Genomic DNA, 18663 nt, shown 5'->3' with positions numbered 1-18663 from the left:
GCCATATGGACCTTTATCATACTGTGTCTACTGAAGTTATTGCTCACTACTTGAAATACATAAGTATACTAAACAATTAAAATGGTAAGTAAGAAAACTGCCACAATATAATTTATGACTGCAGGCACTGCAATAACAATATCAATAATAGAAATGGGGGTAAGAGCATCTCAATTAGGATTTTGGCAATAGTCTACATCAGTGGTCCCCATCCCCCGGTCCAGTGACCGGTGCCGGTCCGTGGATCAGTCGGTACCGGGCCGTAACTCCTCCTCGGCTGCTGCCTTGGGTGTTGCCCTGGCTACTGGCTCACCTTTGGTGCTCTCCAGCGGCCACCATGGCTGGGCCTCCCCCCTCAGTGCGGCACTGCGCAGCTGCTGCTGGCAGCACCCCCCAGCGGGCAGGGGGAAGTCAGTGGCGCCGGCAGGAAAGCAAGTGGAGCAGGGGCTCAGGCAGCGGTAGTGATGTCCCTCAGCAAAAGTCTACCCCCCCGCCAGGCCTCAGTAAAATTGTCAAGCGTTGACCGGTCCCCGGTGATAAAAAGGTTGGGGACCACTGGTCTACATAATGCCCTATATATATGAAAATTTTGACATAAAGACTTTTTGTAGATTGCTTAGCCATTTCATTTTATGAACTATTTTGAAATTTTAGCAGTTTAGATCGCCTTGGGAACAGCATGGTTTACTGAGACACAGACTGCTAAAATCATGATGCTCTGGTGTGGCAGGCTACCTGACAATGTTGTGTCTGGTGGCTGCCATCTTGGGGAGCAGGAAGGCAGAGGCATGATGCCAGGAGAGAGGGGCGGGCTTAAAATAACCTCACCGGGGGAAGGACTAAAGGGAACCAAGAGAATAAAGGAAGGAAAGGAGGTGGGGATCAGCAGAGGCAAGGAGAGAATGGAGAGAGCACAGAGAAGGAAGAAGCAAGACAGGAAAATTAGGAATGAGGAGGGTCTAAAGGCCTGAACAGTAAGGAAGCTCCATATAGAGAGGAGTCTGAGCTGGGAAGCAGTTGGGAGCAGGAAGAGGGGGATAGTAGCTCTGAGGAGCAATCAGACAGCTCTTGTGACAGCGTAAAGGAATGACCTGTCACCATTGCACTTTTGCCTTCTGCAATCCTTCCAACAACTGCAATAGAAATGACCCAAAGGAGGCACAACCTTGTTGTCTCCTTCCTTCTGTCACATGACAGGCACCACCCAGACCTAACAAAGTACACTAAGCCAAAATACTCCTCCTCCTAATAACATGAGGAAAAATAGAACACTAAATCTAAATAGTGTCCTTAATATATTTTGTTTAGGTATAAGCTTTCTATTTCTGTTAAATTTGTATAAAACGTATTTACTACCCTTGGCTACTCTGGTAATCAAGGCTTTTAGGTGTTCTTCCCTTAACAGTGTTTCCTTCACTATCTTCACTTTAACTCCCCTTTTTCTAAATGACCCATGACTTTCCCCAACCTTATAATATTTTAACTTCTACCAGTCAGGCATTAACCTTACCAACATGACCAATTACAGGCAAGTCCTCTGTTCCCATCATTCCCACCTGTCTTCTAAACTCACTCTATCATCTGTACATTTGTCATTCCATTTAAATTTTACTGTTTATTATTTAACAGAAGCCCTTTGTTATGCTACCTACCATGCTTGTCTGCAGCACCACCTTCATAAACAGCAGACACCACTATTTTTCCAATTGGAGAATTGATGCCTCCTTCAACTGCTAGATCTAATGACCCTTCCTATTAAAGAAAGAGTTGTTCATAATAGATGAAAGAAACGAAACATATGATACTAGCCTTAAATTTTTTCCAGTATTAAAAATTGTACGTATTTATTTTTAAACAAAATAATCTAAAAAGAATTTTTTTTGCTACTGGCAAGGTGGAAATGGAATGGAATGAACTTATTTATTTATTTAATTTCTATACCACCTTCCGTTGGTATATTCATTTACTATATATATATATATATATATATATATATATATATGTCAGTCAGTAAACTTTTATGGACATACAGAACCATCATAAGATATATAATAAAAACATAGTCACAAGCCTAATATAAAAGGTAAAGATAAAGGTATCCCCTCCCTGTGTAAGCACTGAGACATGTCTGACCCTTGGGGTGACGCCCTCTAGCGTTTTCGTGGCAGACTCAGTACAGGGTGGTTTGCCATTCCCTTCCCCAGTCATTACCGTTTTACCCCCCAGCACGCAAGCTGGGTACTCATTTTACCGACCTCGGAAAGATGGAACCTTGAGCCGGCTGCTGTGATCGAACTCCCAGTCTCATGGTCAAAGCTTCAGACAGCATTTTGGCTGCCTTGCCACTCTGCGCCACAAGAGGCTCTAGCCAGACAAGTAACAGATTTTGTGAGCTGAAGTGAAGGTTCCTTTGAGGAGTATAGGTGAGAAGGCAGTTAAATAAGTATGAAGGTCCCAGACTGTTCAGGGCTTTAAAGGTGAGTACCAATACCCAGAACCTGATTCAGTCTTCAATTTGGAGCCAATGCAGTTGGGAGAACACTGGTTGAATGTGCTCTCTCCATCCTGTTCCCATAGGGAGCTGGGGCATTGCCATTTTGGACTAGTTGAAGTTTCCAGACCAGATACAATAGTAGCCCTACATAGAGTGAGTTGCAGCAGTCTTAAATTGGCCATGGTGGCCATGGTGTGTGGTTTAGAAACATATATTTCATGGTGCCAGGCCTGTTCTTGCCCGCCTATACTACATACTGAGGCAATTCTGGAGCTTTGCATACTAGACTCTGCAACAGGATAAGCATTCTATAAAAGCACAAAATATACCTTTTTTTGCAGTTTCAGATTTTATGGTCATTACTGCATATATTAATAGTAATAGTAAAAGAAGTGTTTACAACAATTAATAAAAAACGGATTTCCTTTGTTTGTAATATTCTTCCTTCTAATACATAATCAGAATTGCCTGATTGGTCTGTACACTGTGAATCATTTCAAAAACGGTTAAGAAATATGTCCACGTATCAATAAAAAGAATCCTGTGCTAATATGGAATAATCTAGTGGTTCAAGTGTCAGATACTGGGCAGGAAGGACTTTTCAAAGCCAATGCGGAAGAATGGCCTTCATAAAAGCTGGCTCTTCTGTTAGTGTGGCAGATAAATATTTTAGCCAAGATTTATCACATCCTAAACCCGTAACTCTTTTAACATAATAATAATAATAATAATAATAATAATAATAATAATAATAATAATAATAATAATAATAATTTATTTGCCACTTTTCTCTACCAGGAGCCTCAAAACTGCGTACAGTCGCCCAGCTGGTTGCATGTGGGAAAGCGGGGAATCAAACCCGGCTCACCAGATTAGAAGTTGGTGCTCCTAATCACTACACCAAGCTGGCTCTCAGAACCAGATATTAGTTGTGCAGATGTCCCATTCAAAACCTGAACTGCTGCCTAATCTGAATAGCTTTTCATACTTTTTAACATATATTGAGTCTCAGTGAGAAAGACAGGTATAAATGAAGCTAAAATGAAAAAGCTTTTTGTAACATTTTGGCTCTTTTCTGAGTTCCCTTATATGTAACACCTGTAAAGGCACCTCTGTGTACTGACGTAATGTCTTATACTGCCTCCTTGCCTTCCTTAGCATTTCTAGTTATGTTTGCATTTGCCAAAGGCTCTTGCCTTAGAATTCTTAGTTAGACCTCAGGAGCATGATGGGTTAGTTTCATACTTCGTAATCCATCTTGAGTCTCAGTGAAAAATGGGTAGGCTATAAATTAAGCTAAAAATATGAAAGCTTTTATTTAAAGTGGAAAAAGACAAGGGATATAGAACTGGATATTTTGGTCAGAACATTGTTACTGATACAGTGAAAGGAGAAGAATATCTCTTTAGACTCCAGGATCTAGCTCACAAAGTTCCAAAAGATCTCAGTACTTGGCAAGACGTTTCTTTATAGATTCTGAGAAACTCTTCTTCCTCAGTGTAGATGTCCCATAAATACTTTGCCTCTAAGGTAGATGGCTACTGTTCTAACGACTGCCCTTCTCATTTCTTATATGGAATTTCCTCTATAGAAATTATTTGCTCCCACAGGAAAAAACACCTCAGCTCTTTTGTTCCCTTGGAGTCCATCCCCCTCTCTTGTCCTGTTGCTAGGCAACCCTCTCACCCAGCCTCTTAGAAATTATCTCCCTGTAGAGGGCAATTCCAGACTAGGAACCGCACCTATGCAGGGAAAACAGGTCACAAACATTCTAATATTTTTACAAGCCTGAAATATTTTTACAAGCCTTAAAGCTAGTTTTTTGTGCTAAGGCTCGGTACTGGAAGATGTGAAGGGCCAAACTAGATGAGATGCCATCAGCATCAGCATCACCATTTAAATTGATTTCCCGCCACTCTCAAGAATGGCTCATGATGGTTTACAATTTGTCCCCACTTAAAACCCCAATAAAACACTATTAAAAACAATATGGGACAAAAGTACAATAAAAACAATCAGGCCAAAACATGGCGATATTCAATTCTCCAATCCCCCCAGACAATTCTCCAATTCCCCGCAGATATCTAAATAAGGGAATAGGGATAGGTAGCCATCAATGATGAATGACCCAACACTGCATAGCACCACGGGGGCCCCAATCAGATCTTCCTCACACCCTAGCCTTAACCGCAGCTCTGTTTTGCAGGCCCTGTGGAATGCCGAGAGCTCCCGCAGGGCCCACAACTTGACTGGGAGCTCATTCCACCAGGTAGGGCCCACGACTGAGAAGGCCTGGCATGTTTCCCTGGGGCCGGGAATGACCAGCAAGTTAGTACCCGCAGAACGTAAAGCAACTGATATATCCAAACAAAGAAATGGCTTCCTAGAACAACAGCTATCTTGCTTCTTATCACATACATTACCTTCTTAATATGTAGAAGTCGTACATCTTTCCCCATAATCTGATCAGGTGAAAACTAAAACAATTAAAGAAACACCAGTGAATCATAACTATTTTTCAAATATTAAGTACAAAAATTAAAGTAATATCTGAGACCTTCCAGATCCAGTCTTGTCAGAACATCCAAATTGCAGGCCTAAAAAGGCAAATTCATATCATAGCTCAGAAAATGGAAAATATCCTCAATATCAACAGTAACTCCAGAGAAATAAAACAAATGAAATATAACAAAAGGCCTCTATTTCAGATCTTTCTTACCATTGTGTAGGGATCAAAGTCTTCCACATACTTCTGAAAGCCCTAAAAATAAAGCAGATAATCAAACACGTGCATACAATCATAAATATAGATAGGCACTTAATCTAGCTATGCCACAAAAGAAGCGGAGATGAAGACATACAGTTGCCAGTGTTCCTCCTGACAGTGAGTAGTCATTTATATCGAACCTTAAAACTCAATTTGTGTTTATAATTTTGTAAACAAATCTACTGAATTCAGTGAGAATGCTTAACATTTAGTTGCTGAAGATTTAGCTTGTTTCGCCATAGTGAGACTCACAAATGAACCTATAATGTATAGTATTGAACTCCAGTCGTGTAATTAAGAACTAAGCTAGATGGTATCAGAAAACAGCATCCCCCAGTTCCAGCTTGCTCAAAATGACGGGGCATCCCTGGAATAAGAGCTGCCAACTCTGGGCTGGAAATTCCTGGAGTTTGGGTTGAAGCATCAGGAAGGCAGAGTGCTCAATGGGGATATAATGTCATAGAGTTTACTTTTACAATCTGCAACAACCTCCAGAGGAGGTTGGCAATTTAGAAAGTTGGCAATTTACAGGGGATTCATGTATTCTCTAGTTTGGTCCTAAACTTGGCCAGCATGGATTTTTTTCTGATAGTACAGCAATGCAGAAGGCACAGCTAAGACGGAACTGATACACATACAGCCAAGAAAAAAATCCTTCTAAAATCCATTTGTTCTGTTGGACTCACAAGATGCAGTTGTCCTATGCATGTTTTTAATTATCTTCCAAAAGATGGGATTTACAACAGAACCAGGAGGCCAGAAGAGAGACAATATGGTCTAGTGACATTTCATCTGGAATCTCTATGTCCAAGTTTCACAGATATCTAGTTTAGGAATAGGACTATGTACTGGCAAATAAATGTCATCATACTCTGTTTTCTCCCAATGGAGCCTTAACTGGGTTACACCATTTTTCTCTCATCCATTGTGTCCTCACAACTTGTTCAGTAGGAGAATATATGACTAGCCCAGAGTCACCCAGCAAGCTTGTATCTAGTGCGGATTTGAACCTGGACCACCCAGATTCTAAGCTGATACTCTTAGTGGAATTTATATATGGAAAGGGGGGCACAGGATCAGGCTGCTTAAAAGATCAAAATATTTTTATTATGAAGAGAAACAACTTTGTATAAAAAGAAGAGATTCCTAACTGTCTAGATGTTGGTTCTGTTTATTCTGTCTATTGTGAAGGCAAACAGTGAGGAAGTGTGCTTAAAGGAGGAGGAAGTGTCCACGGAACAAATCATGACATGGAGACTATTTGAAAAATATCAGGAAGTTCCTAAATATGGTAACTACACATCTCCTCTGATGCCATATTCTGTTCAATTATGCACACTATAGTTAATGCACATTCCAACAATTACCACTACACCACACCACAGTTTCTGGACACTGTTCAGATAGTACTGACAGGCCTTCAAGTAATTAATTCCAAACTCGTATTCAAACTACCAAGATCTTTATTCAATATTAGCTAAAATTAATAAGACATTCAGATTTTGTGAAAGTGCACCACTTATATTTGTAATGCAGGTAGGTTATATTTGGAACATGCATATTATTGAATTTAGAAAAAGTCTGACAGTGGTATAGCATTGTTAATATATTAGTTTACATAAAGTCTGAGTAGGATCCCTCAGTTAATCCCATGATAATTTTTTTTACCAATTTTACCTCCCACTCCAGGCTAATATATGTCAGCACTGTTTCTAGGGGTCCTGAACTCTCAGAGCAGCATTTTAGGAAGTCCATGTGGTTGGGTTCAAAGTTCTACAAAGCTCTTTTTATGGATCACTAAATCCAGTCCTTTTTCCTATTACAGATAGCTGTTCTTTTATGGAGAATATACTAGATGATTCAAAAGAGATATTGTAAGGAAAATAGGATGAGGTAGCTTTTGTGGGGTCACAGTTCAGTGGTAGAACATGTACTTTTAGGACCACCAATCCCCAGCTGGGGCCTGATCTCCAGACTTCAGAAATCAGTTCCTCTGGAGAAAATGGTTGCCCTGGAGGGTAGACTATGGCATCATATCCTGTTGAAATCCTCCACCTCCCTAGGCTCCACCCTCAAACCTCCAGGAATTTCCTAACCCGATCTGGTAACCATATATAGGCAACCCTATATATTTTGCATCCAGGTTCTATCCAGTAAAATAGTTACTACAGCATTTCTAGGTAAAAGTTGGACTTAACAGGGCTACAGAAGACCTCTAACGAAAGTCAGAAAAGAAAATACTGGGCTAGATGGAGTACTAGCATGACTTGGTATAAACCAGCTTTTTTTTGTGTCCAGTTTCTTCATTTTTAAGAGCAGCTTGTGTAAATTGGCTAATAATAGCAATAACAAGTAGATTGCATGGAGATTATATAAATATGAAAGACTTCTAGAGATTTTGAAATTCCATACCCACGCAATGCTTAGAATTATTAATTTTCATTAAATTAACCAACAACCTCAACTGAAAAGTATAATAGAACCACTGTTCAAAATAAAATGGTATTCAGAGGATCTGAAAAAAATGAATGGTCATTTTGACATAAGTAGTACTTTACCTGTGGGACCAAGGACACCATTTTCTAATGATTATCATCAAATTTCAGTTGTTTCACCACATCTTGCAAGTAAATATTTTGTATCTGGGATCATATTCTGTGACCACTTACTCCTAAATATTGAATCTAATGGTAAGAACTAGACCTACTGCCTTTGAGTACACGGATCTAGTCTTCTAGAGCAGGGGTCGTCAACCCCTGGTCCGCATCCCAGCCTCGGTACTGGGCTGCCGCTGGCCGCCTCTTCCCACCCCCACTGCAGCGAGAAGCTCGCCAGGCTGCGGGGGGGGGAGAGGGAGATGCAAACGTGCATGCGCGGAGCTGCCGCACATGCGTATTTGCACCCCTGGCGGACACAAACACGTTTGCGCAGCAGCTCTGCACACGCACATTTGCACGGCGCTGCCACGCATGCGCAGCACCCAGGCCACCGGCTCTCCCCCACCCCTGGAAGTGGTCCTCAACCAGGAAAAGGTTGGGGACCGCTGTTCCAGAGTCTGCATAAGCTGACCACCATTTCCTAATCCGCAGGCAATGAAGTTGTAAATTTGTTCAATTTTGTGTATTTGTGATTTGTGTATACTCTTTTTAAAAGCAGGTCCCCATATCAAGAAAATTTGGACTTGTGGTGCATCATACCAAAAACATTGGGAACCACTGATTTAGACAACATAAATATAAATTATTTTAATTTATTTTTAGTCCTGTAGTTGCATTGTAGCTTTCCTATGGTTTCTTTGAGGGTGCATCCAAAAAGCCCTTTTCACTTACAGAGAAGAGTTTTCTGCTCACAGAAGCCTGTTTTATCCCTAACATGACAACACTATGTAAGAAGATGGAATTAAAACCAAATTCCAAGAGGTTCTACAACCTCTTGCACAGGAAAAAGTATATAAATTGCCATATAGCATACTTTTACATGTGAAGTTTTAATAATGCATTTTAAAAGTTAAGAATATATTTTGTCCCCATTGCTGTATGTAAAAAGGAATGGATTAATATTTTATCAAGGTTAGATAGATCTCTCTAGAAGACAGAAGCATGAAAAGATACTGGTTTGAGAAGTATAATTGGCAGTTCTCTTACATTTCAGGCAGTTAGCCCTCCGTGTTCTAGTAACAGCAGAAGTCACAACATATTTATGGCTTCAAACTTTTTTCTTTTTACAATTTTAATTAATAGTTTCAATACAGATAAAAATGGAGAAAGAGAGAAATAGAAGGAACAGAATAGGAGAGAAAAAGGAAATGAAAACACAAAGAACAGATGTATCAGTCTCACTACAGTAAATTTTGTTTCCAGCAGTCCATGACTTTAAACATTTCACATCACATTCACAAGATAATCTCTGGCTGCATTCATATTTCTTCTCACTAGACTACAGAAAGGGAGGAGAACAGACCCATTTTACATGCTATGTGATTTGAGAAAACACTGTGGATGTGTGTAGCCTCAACCATTAGATGCAGTCAAATACCTATTGGATATTCCATACCAGATTAAAGATGTTTGAGTACCCATGGTTCTGTATATTTAATGTATTTCTGACATCTGAGGAATGCTATATATGCCAAAAGGCATCTCGATTCATGTGGTTCCACTAGGAATGCTTGTAAATTGTACACTGATATTAAAACACAATGTTTTAAATTTTATATGTGTGCATACTACATAATAAATATTTAATTATTTTATTTGTTATAGTTGACCCTCTTGATTAAACTGAGATATCTGGGGTTGAAGTTGTTTCCCCTCTTTTGTTGTTGATATTGAGACACCACGAGAAAAACAGCCAAATTTGGCCTAATCACTTTGGGTGGGAAAATCAAACGTGACTTATGTCATAGTTATTTTCTTTAAAGGTAACAAATACATGAGAACAGATTTTGACTTATTTAATCTAAATGTTATCTGAAATGGAAAGAGAAAATAAAGGAAAGAAGAAAATTTTGGCATCAAAGCACAACTGAAGCTCAAAATACCACACACAGAAGAAAGAAAATGTTATTTTACTTGTTTTTTGTTAGTTTTAAATGATGAATTGTAAACCACCATCCTTTTAAACATCTCTTGAGGCTGGAAAAAAAAGAGACAAATTGCCAAACCAGAGATTAATGGTTTATATAAACACATAAACAAATGACCTTCAACCTTAAACATTCTGTTTATAAATACAAAGTTAATTGGAGTAATCAGAAACAATCCTTGTGATTTTGTCAAGGTTCCAATAGTTTCTGGCACAACACTGCTAAGGATACTTTTGAAGACTGCTACATTTCATGAAATTTCCCTATACATATCTAATTATGTCATGAAAAATCCCCTTGCCTACATTCACATTTCTCCATATTCTATGAGATCAAAATTATTTTGCCTACCTATATGTCCAAATGTTGCACTGAAAGGATAACACACAAATTATACAAGTATTAATTTCAGTAACTATTTAATAAATGTGTAATGCAGAACTTCCTTGGGGTGCGCGTGTGTGTGAAGGGCTTTTAGAAATACCAGTTTTTGAAAGGGTTTGCATTTGTTTACTATTTAAGCAATACACCCAAAGCAAATGAAACCAATAGGCAAAAAGTTGGGTCTTCTTGAGATTTATTAAATGCAATCCTAAATAGTTTTGCTAACAGAACGGGGTCCCAGGTATTCAATCCCACTTTCTATTGCTTCTTCAGTGGTTGCAATTATAGTCTTAATATAACATCACCAGTATTGCAGGTACAGGATAGGCAATAGGTCTTCAGTAAAGGGGTCACTTCTTCAATTGTGCCGTGAAGAGCTATTGCCTATGTATTTAAGCAAAGCATGTCACAACATGAAATAACAGATAAGAAATAAATAAGTGGTTAAAACTGTTGTTGAGAAATCAAAGTAGATGAGTTTCTTAATTGAAACTCTATAGCATTTTTGTTGATTTTTTGTTATTTCAAAGGATGCCAGTTCAAATAGGAACCCTATATTTATTTATTTATTTATTTATTTATTTATTTATTTATTTATTTATTTATTTATTTATTTATATATATACCGCCCTCCCCGGAGGCTCAGGGCGGTTTAATTATATTTCATTGGGAAAGAAGATTAAGTAAATTTGTTGAGGTGGTCTAAATTAAGTCATTCATGGCCAGGCCGAATGGCAACTATTAAAATGAGTGTTTTGCCTATATTGAATTTTCTTTTTCAGGTGATTCCGATTCTAATAAGTGACAAGATTATTGCTAAATGGCAAAGTACCTTGAATAAATTTATCTGGAATAATAAGACAGCTAGAGTGGCTTTCAAAACTCTCCAAGACAATAAAATGAGGTGGACAGAATGTCCCAAACTTAAAGCTCTATTTACATGCAGCAGCACTCTCTTGTATTGCAGACTGGGTTATGCTCCCTCAGCTGAGGGACATAAGTTTTGAAAAAACAGTACTAGGTAATGGATTAAATGATCTTCTATGGACTGCTTTGATTTTTTGGGACAAGAATTTATTTTTCATTTGGGAAAAATACAGAGACATCAAGTACATCACTGCTGAAATTGCCTATTGAGGAGTACTTTGATATAGGACAAAAAACCAGGCTGAGCTGCTTTAGGTATAAGGAGATCCTGACAGGGAAAATAAAAGCCGATGATATCCTCATCAAAGAAGGTACTGATATCACTTGGTTGGAATATCATCAAGTTATCTCCAGGTTTAAGTCTGAGTTCCAGTCACAATCTGGGTCAGTTCTAACTGACTTTGAAAAGATATTATTTCAGACAAAGCTACGTTTACAGGGTCAATTGTACAAACTCTTATTAAAGTATGACACTGAGTCTGAGCAAGTTAAACATTGTATGGTGAAATGGTTGATGAATTTGAATTGTACTATTCCTTTAGACCCCCTTCAAGGATCGCTGCCTTGTTGTGGCAAGGGGGCTTGCGTAGTTCAGTGAAGCTATGAGCTATACCATGCAGGGTCACCCAAGACGGACAGGTCATAGCTGAGAGCTCTGATAAAAGGTGATCCACTGGAGAAGGAAATGGCAAACCACTCCAGTATCTTTGCCATGAAAACTCTATGGACAGTTCCAATAGGCATAATGATATGACGCCGGAAGATGAGCCCCTCAGGTCGGAAGGTGTCCAATATGCTACTGGGGATGAGCAGACGGCTAGTACGAGTAGCGATGTAGAATGAAGCGACTGGGCCAAAGCCGAAAGGACGCTCAGTTGTGGAAATAACTGGTGGCGAAAAGACAGTCCGATGCTGTAAAGATTTTTATTCCATAGGAACCTGGAACGTCAGATCCATGAATCAAGGCAAGCTGGACGTGGTCAAACAAGAAATGACAAGACTGAACATCGACATTTTAGGAATCAGTGAACTAAAATGGACAGGAATGGGTGAATTTAATTCAGATGACCATCAGGTATACTACTGTGGACAAGAATCTCGCAGAAGAAATGGAGTAGCCTTCATAATCAATAAGAGAGTAGGAAAAGCAGTCTTGGGATACAATCCCCAAAATGACAGAATGATCTCAGTTCGAATCCAAGGCAAACCATTCAACATCACAGTGATCCAGGTCTACGCCCCAACCACTGCTGCTGAAGAGGATGAAGTTGATCAGTTCTATGAAGCCCTACAACACCTTCTAGAAGCAACGCCCAAAAATGATGTGCTTATCATCATGGGGGATTGGAATGCTAAAGTAGGAAGCCAAAAGATAACCGGGATAACAGGCAAGTTTGGCCTTGGAGTACAAAATGAAGCAGGGCACAGGCTGGTAGAATTTTGTCAAGAGAATACAATGGTCATAGCAAACACTCTTTTCCAGCAACCCAAGAGACGACTCTACACATGGACATCACCAGACGGTCAACAGTGAAATCAGATTGACTATGTGCTCTGCAGCCAAAGATGGAAAAGTTCTATCCAGTCAATAAAAACAAGACCAGGAGCTGATTGTGGTTCAGATCATCAGCTTCTTGTTGCAAAATTTAGGCTTAAATTGAAGAAAGTAGGGAAAAGCACTAGGCCACTCAGGTATGAACTAAATCATATCCCCGACGAATACACAGTAGAGGTGACAAATAGATTTAAGGAATTAGATCTGATAGACAGAGTGCCTGAAGAACTATGGATGGAGGTTCGCAACATTGTACAAGAGGTAGCAACTAAAATCATCCCAAAGAAAAAGAAATGCTAGAAATCAAAACGGCTGTCTGAGGAAGCTTTACAAATAGCTAAGGAGAGAAGGGAAGTGAAAGGCAAGGGAGAAAGAGAAAGATACACCCAATTGAATGCAGAATTCCAGAGAAAAGCTAGAAGAGATAAGAATGCCTTCTTAAATGAACAGTGCAAACAAATAGAAGAAAACAATAGAATGGGGAGGACCAGAGATCTTTTCAAGAAAATTGGAGATATGAAGAGAACGTTTCATGCAAAGTTGGGTATGATAAAGGACCAAAATGGTAGGGACCTCACAGAAGCAGAAGAGATTAAACAAAGGTGGCAAAATTATACAGAACAACTATACAAGAGCGAGCTTAACATCCCTGATGACCACAGTGGGGTAGTTACTGACCTGGAGCCAGACATCCTGGAATGAGCAACAATAAAGCTAGTGGTGGTGACAGCATTGCAGTTGAACTATTCAAAATCTTAAAGGACGATGCAGTAAAAGTGCTACACTCAATATGCCAGCAAATTTGGAAAACTCAACAATGGCCACAGGATTGGAAAAGGTCAGTTTACATTCCAATCCCAAAAAAGGGCAATGCCAAAGAATGTTCAAACTACCGCACCATTGCACTAATTTCTCATGCTAGCAAAGTTATGCTCAAAATCCTACAAGCTAGGCTCCAGCAATATGTGGACCGAGAACTTCCAGAAGTACAGGCAGGATTTCGAAGAGGCAGAGGAACTAGAGATCAAATTGCCAACATACGCTGGATCATGGAGAAAGCTAGGGAGTTCCAGAAGAACGTCTACTTCTGTTTCATTGACTATGCTAAAGCCTTTGATTGTGTGGAGCACAACAAATTGTGGCAAGTTCTTAAAGAGATGGGAATACCAGAGCATCTTATTTGTCTCTTGAGAAATTTATATGCAGGTCAAGAAGCAACAGTGAGAACTGAACATGGAATCACTGACTGGTTCAAAATTGAGAAAGGAGTTCGGCAAGGCTGTATACTGTCGCCTTGCCTATTTAACTTGTATGCAGAGCACATCATGAGAAATGCGGGATTAGAGGAGTCACAAATTGGGATCAAGATTGCAGGGAGAAATATCAACAACCTCAGATATGCAGATGATACCACTCTAATGGCAGAAATTGAAGAGGAACTAAAGAGCCTGTTGATGCGGGTGAAGGAGGAGAGTGCATAGGTTGGCTTGAAACTCAACATCAAGAAAACAAAGATCATGGTATCCGGCCCTCTCAATTCCTGGCAAATAGATGGGGAAGAAATGGAGATAGTGACAGATTTTATTTTCCTGGGCTCTAAGATCACTGCAGATGGGGACTGCAGCAAAGAAATTAAAAGACGCTTGCTCCTGGGGAGGAAAGCTATGGCAAATCTAGACAGCATCCTAAAAAGCAGAGACATCACCCTGCCAACAAAAGTGCGTTTAGTCAAGGCTATGGTATTCCCAGTTCCAATGTATGGCTGCGAAAGTTGGACCATAAGGAAGGCCGAGCGTCAAAGAATTGAGGCTTTTGAACTCTGGTGCTGGAGAAGACTCTTGCGAGTCCCTTGGACTGCAAGGCGAACAAACCGGTCAGTCCTAGAGGAGATCAACCCTGACTGCTCTTTAGAAGGCCAGATCCTGAAGATGAAACTCAAATACTTTGGCCACCTCATGAGAAGGAAGGACTCCCTGGAGAAGAGCCTAATGCTGGGAGCGATCGAGGGCAAAAAAAGAAGGGGACGACAGAGAATGAGGTGGCTGGATGGAGTCACTGAAGCAATAGGTGCAAACTTAAATGGACTCCGGGGAATGGTAGAGGACAGGAAGGCCTGGAGGATCATTGTCCATGGGGTCGCGATGGGTCGGACACGACTTTGCACATAACAACAATAACAATTCCTTTAGATGAATGGGAACTATTATGGAACAAAACTGTGAAATGGACGAAATGTCAGCTATTAAGGGAAAATTAGTATAAGATGTTTTATAGATGGTACATGACTCCTAAGCTGTTAGGTAAAATTTCTGGAAACTTTGATATAAAATGCTGGAAATGTAGGGAAAAGGTTGGTTCCTTTTATCATATGTGGTGGACATGTAAAAAAAATGCAAAAAATTCAGGAAAGAAATTCATGATATTGTAGAAGGAATGTTGAAAGTTAGATTTCCATTTTGTTCTGAATTTATGTTACTCAGTGTGTTACCGGTTAGTGTTTCTCAAAAAGCTGGTGATTTCTTATTTCATACAACAATGGCAGCACGACTGGTGGTGGCTAGGCTGTGGAAAGAACAGGACACATCCAAAGTTGTGGACTGGCTTGAGAAATTGAGAGAGTTGGCCAGAATGGCGAAGATTACAAGTCTAATGAACAATCGCTCTGCAGATGATTTCCAGGAACTCTGGAGCTATTATATCGACTATGTAAGTAGTTAGTTAAGGAATGTATTAGAAGATGGCAAAGCATAATGGATTATATTCTATGTTTTATATATTTTTTCTTATTTTCTCTGTTCTACGTAAACTTCAATAAAATCTGGTTTTACCTACACCTTATAAAAAAAATTTAGACACAAAAGTTTTTCAATATACAAGCTACACAATAGTACTGAAGTTATTTCAGTATTTTATATGTTTGGTTTTATTAAAATATTTCCTGCATACTCTGCATTTAATACTACATGAGAAAAAGCTTGAAAATGTTTAAAGAACTGTAAAGAAAAATGTCATAGGAATTAAAGAACAAAAATAACCAGTATCCTGTGCACAGGAATTCCCATTGTATGTCATAGGCAAGGCATACTGACAATTATTGTTAATATAAACACTGTATATAATATAAACACTATATATAAAAGAAGACACTATACAGTTCTTACCACCCCCAATTTCTCTTATTTTAATTTTTGCTCGATCGCAAACCTATTTTCATTCTATGATAACCCTAAGTACATATATAATAAATAATAAGGCTTTGGTTACATAGTATGTCAAAAAGTGTGGTTGCCACTAAATTTGCTTTCATAAATTAGATAAGAATAATATGCTCTTGCCTTGTGGTAAAATTCCAATGAAATGAAATGAAAAATTCCAATTCCAATGAATATTAAAAAAAAATTGGGAAACACAGGACACTGATATATGGGGCATGACTCAATGGTTGGACAGATGTGCACTCCTACATAATAAATAGCACAAGAAGTTTCCCAGTGAAGGATGTTTTATTTTCAGTTGTTCACAATATATTGCACATAACCTATTGCAGTCTATGTAATATTTCAAATCATTTGTCTACAAAGCTAGTCGATTTCATGCTGTCTCGTTGAAAACCATAAACCACAGCTGTGCTAAATACACTAAACTTGGGATGGTATGCTGCTCACTCCTGAGAAATTTCAAATTACTTAGATGTGCTCTTTATTATAATTTAATGAACTCAATCAGAAAGCAACCCCCAAGGGCTACAATTAAAGGTAGGAACAGATGTCTGATAAATAGCTTGGCATTAATGTCAATTTTAATTAATTCCAGGGGGAGCCAAAACAATGATGGACCTTGTGGCACCTTAAAAACTAACAAATTGTTTGTGTTACAAAGTTTCATAAGATAGAGCCCCCTTTGTTGGCAGAAAATTATATCAAAAGCTACAGATGTCAGAAGGCCAGGTATTAGGAAAGAATTTTAGAATGCCAGCACTAAAAGTCATAGTGACATTGCAGAGCACAAATATCATCAAAAGAATAAGTGATTCAGTGTGAGCAGGCAGGCATTAAAACTACATGATCCACTTTTCCAGAAATACAAGGTCCACCAACCAGAATCAAAGAGTGAATTAGAGGGTGGTGCCAGTTACCAGCTGCACCTCATGAGCTATGCACTGATGTAGCATGCAGGAATGGACATAAACCAGTTCACAAGCCAAAATTATGCCCAAACTTGCCCCAATTCACAGTCCCTGAACTGATATTTGGGGAAGATGCCCTCCTTGAACATTTACTGGACTTTTGTCCAGTTTGGTGCAACTGTTTCGGGGCATTTAAAATTAGCAGCTGAGAAGAGCAGGTCGGCCTGTCAGTTGTTACCCAAGCCGTTTGACTTTCCCCTGCTTGGAAGAGGAGAGAAAGCAAAACTGACCAGTAAAATGGCTGCCAGCCATTTAAACTTAACGGCATAGAGCATCTGGTTGTCACCTGTTAAGTTTAAATGACTGTGAGCCATTTTAAACTAACAGTGTGGTGGGTCCACCTATCAGCTGTAAGGTTTAAATGATAGTGAGACATTAAACACAACTGTTTAGCTTCCCCCCTATTTCAAAATGGGTGTGTGTGAAAAAGATGAGTCAACTGGCTGCCAGCCATTTAATCCTTTCTCTCAACCTCTGCAAGCTGTGGCAGGGAGGGAGGGGGATCCAAACTGGCTGGTACAGATCAGGAAAATTCCAGCTCAGTTCAGGGGCTGTCCCAAATAGGAATTTTAAGGGTCGTGCCCATCCCTAGTAGCATACGCACAAAATGCAATTCCCCCCCCTCCGGTCCAGCAGAACTTTACAGAACTGGGAACAGAACTAATTAATACTAATATTTTACAGGTGATATATAAATAAATGAAGCCAACTATTTAATAGATGTCAGAAATTTTTCATTTACAATTTTTAATGATTAGCAACTTGTATTACTTTACTTTATTCACGTTTCACAGCCCATAAAACATATACCAAAAAGACGTTTAGGAATTAAAAACAACAGCAGAGAAAAATTTAGCCACATCAACCATGTAGGCTTTATAAAAGGCACTCAGAAACAACCTTAAATTATGAGTATAAGAAGTGGCCGTACTTCTATTAGCATTTTTAAGCACCAAGTTTCTCTTGGAAACTGGGGAACACTGAAGCTTGGAGAGCTTACCTTACCCATGAATATTTACTTATTTATGTTCCTTGTAGTCTGCCTTTCTCATTTAGACTCAGAGTGAATCAGTACAATCAACAAAATGGGACAATCAATAAACAATGGATTAGGATTTGACAGGTCTGGAGCCACCAGAAAGAAGTGAGCATAAGTATTAACATAATACATTAAGACACACAGGAAATACATAATAAGATCCTACTTACAGTAAGCTATATACAGCAGTACAGACCACAGTTCCTAATTATTTATCCATATAATTCTGTAAATTAATTAGTACAGTGCAACTCTATTGCCTCTTCAATCATTGTCTCTTGAATAATAATATTGTCTCTAAATCTTCTTGAGTAATTCTAGATTCAAGTGGGTCGCTGTGTTAGTCTGAAGCAACAGAAAAAAAGTTTGAGTTCAGTGGCACCTTTAAGACCAACTAAATTTTATTCAAGGTATAAGCTTTCCTGTGCAGGCACACTCCCTCAGTTACAATGAAATGGGAGTTATCAGTCCATACTTAGAGGTAATGTGTGAGCAGTAAACTTACAGCATAATGAAATATGTTGTATTCCAGAATCAAACAGATAACAAGCTTAGTTTATAAAGTTATTTGTTTGGTACATTATACTATTAATTACCATCTACTATTCAATCAGTTATTCTAAATAAAATAAAGAGGACATATGGACCTCTGGGGATTGTAGAAAATACAGATATAAGGAATGAATGAGATTAGTTGAATCCTGGGGAATCCATTGTTCTGAGTTT

The 18663-nt window shown here is 39.0% G+C and overlaps 1 protein-coding gene across 5 annotated transcripts in view; it reads right to left on the bottom strand.

Annotated features, from left to right (window-relative positions):
• USH1C (USH1 protein network component harmonin) overlaps positions 1 to 18663 on the bottom strand; it is a 97421-nt gene that overhangs the window by 6260 nt on the left and 72498 nt on the right. For all 5 annotated transcript variants that reach the window (XM_077321612.1, XM_077321605.1, XM_077321604.1 and 2 more), the window contains 3 exons: positions 5214 to 5255; positions 4918 to 4971; positions 1653 to 1752 (listed from right to left, as the gene is read on the bottom strand). In XM_077321612.1, the coding sequence (XP_077177727.1) occupies positions 1653 to 1752; positions 4918 to 4971; positions 5214 to 5255 (196 nt within the window). The remainder of the gene's footprint in view (positions 1 to 1652; positions 1753 to 4917; positions 4972 to 5213; positions 5256 to 18663) is intronic.

This window comes from Paroedura picta, chromosome 2 (genome assembly GCF_049243985.1).
Source record: "Paroedura picta isolate Pp20150507F chromosome 2, Ppicta_v3.0, whole genome shotgun sequence".
Lineage (NCBI taxonomy): Eukaryota > Metazoa > Chordata > Lepidosauria > Squamata > Gekkonidae > Paroedura > Paroedura picta.
Note: the sequence above shows the minus strand (reverse complement) of the source record. Positions and strands in the feature narration are given on the sequence as shown.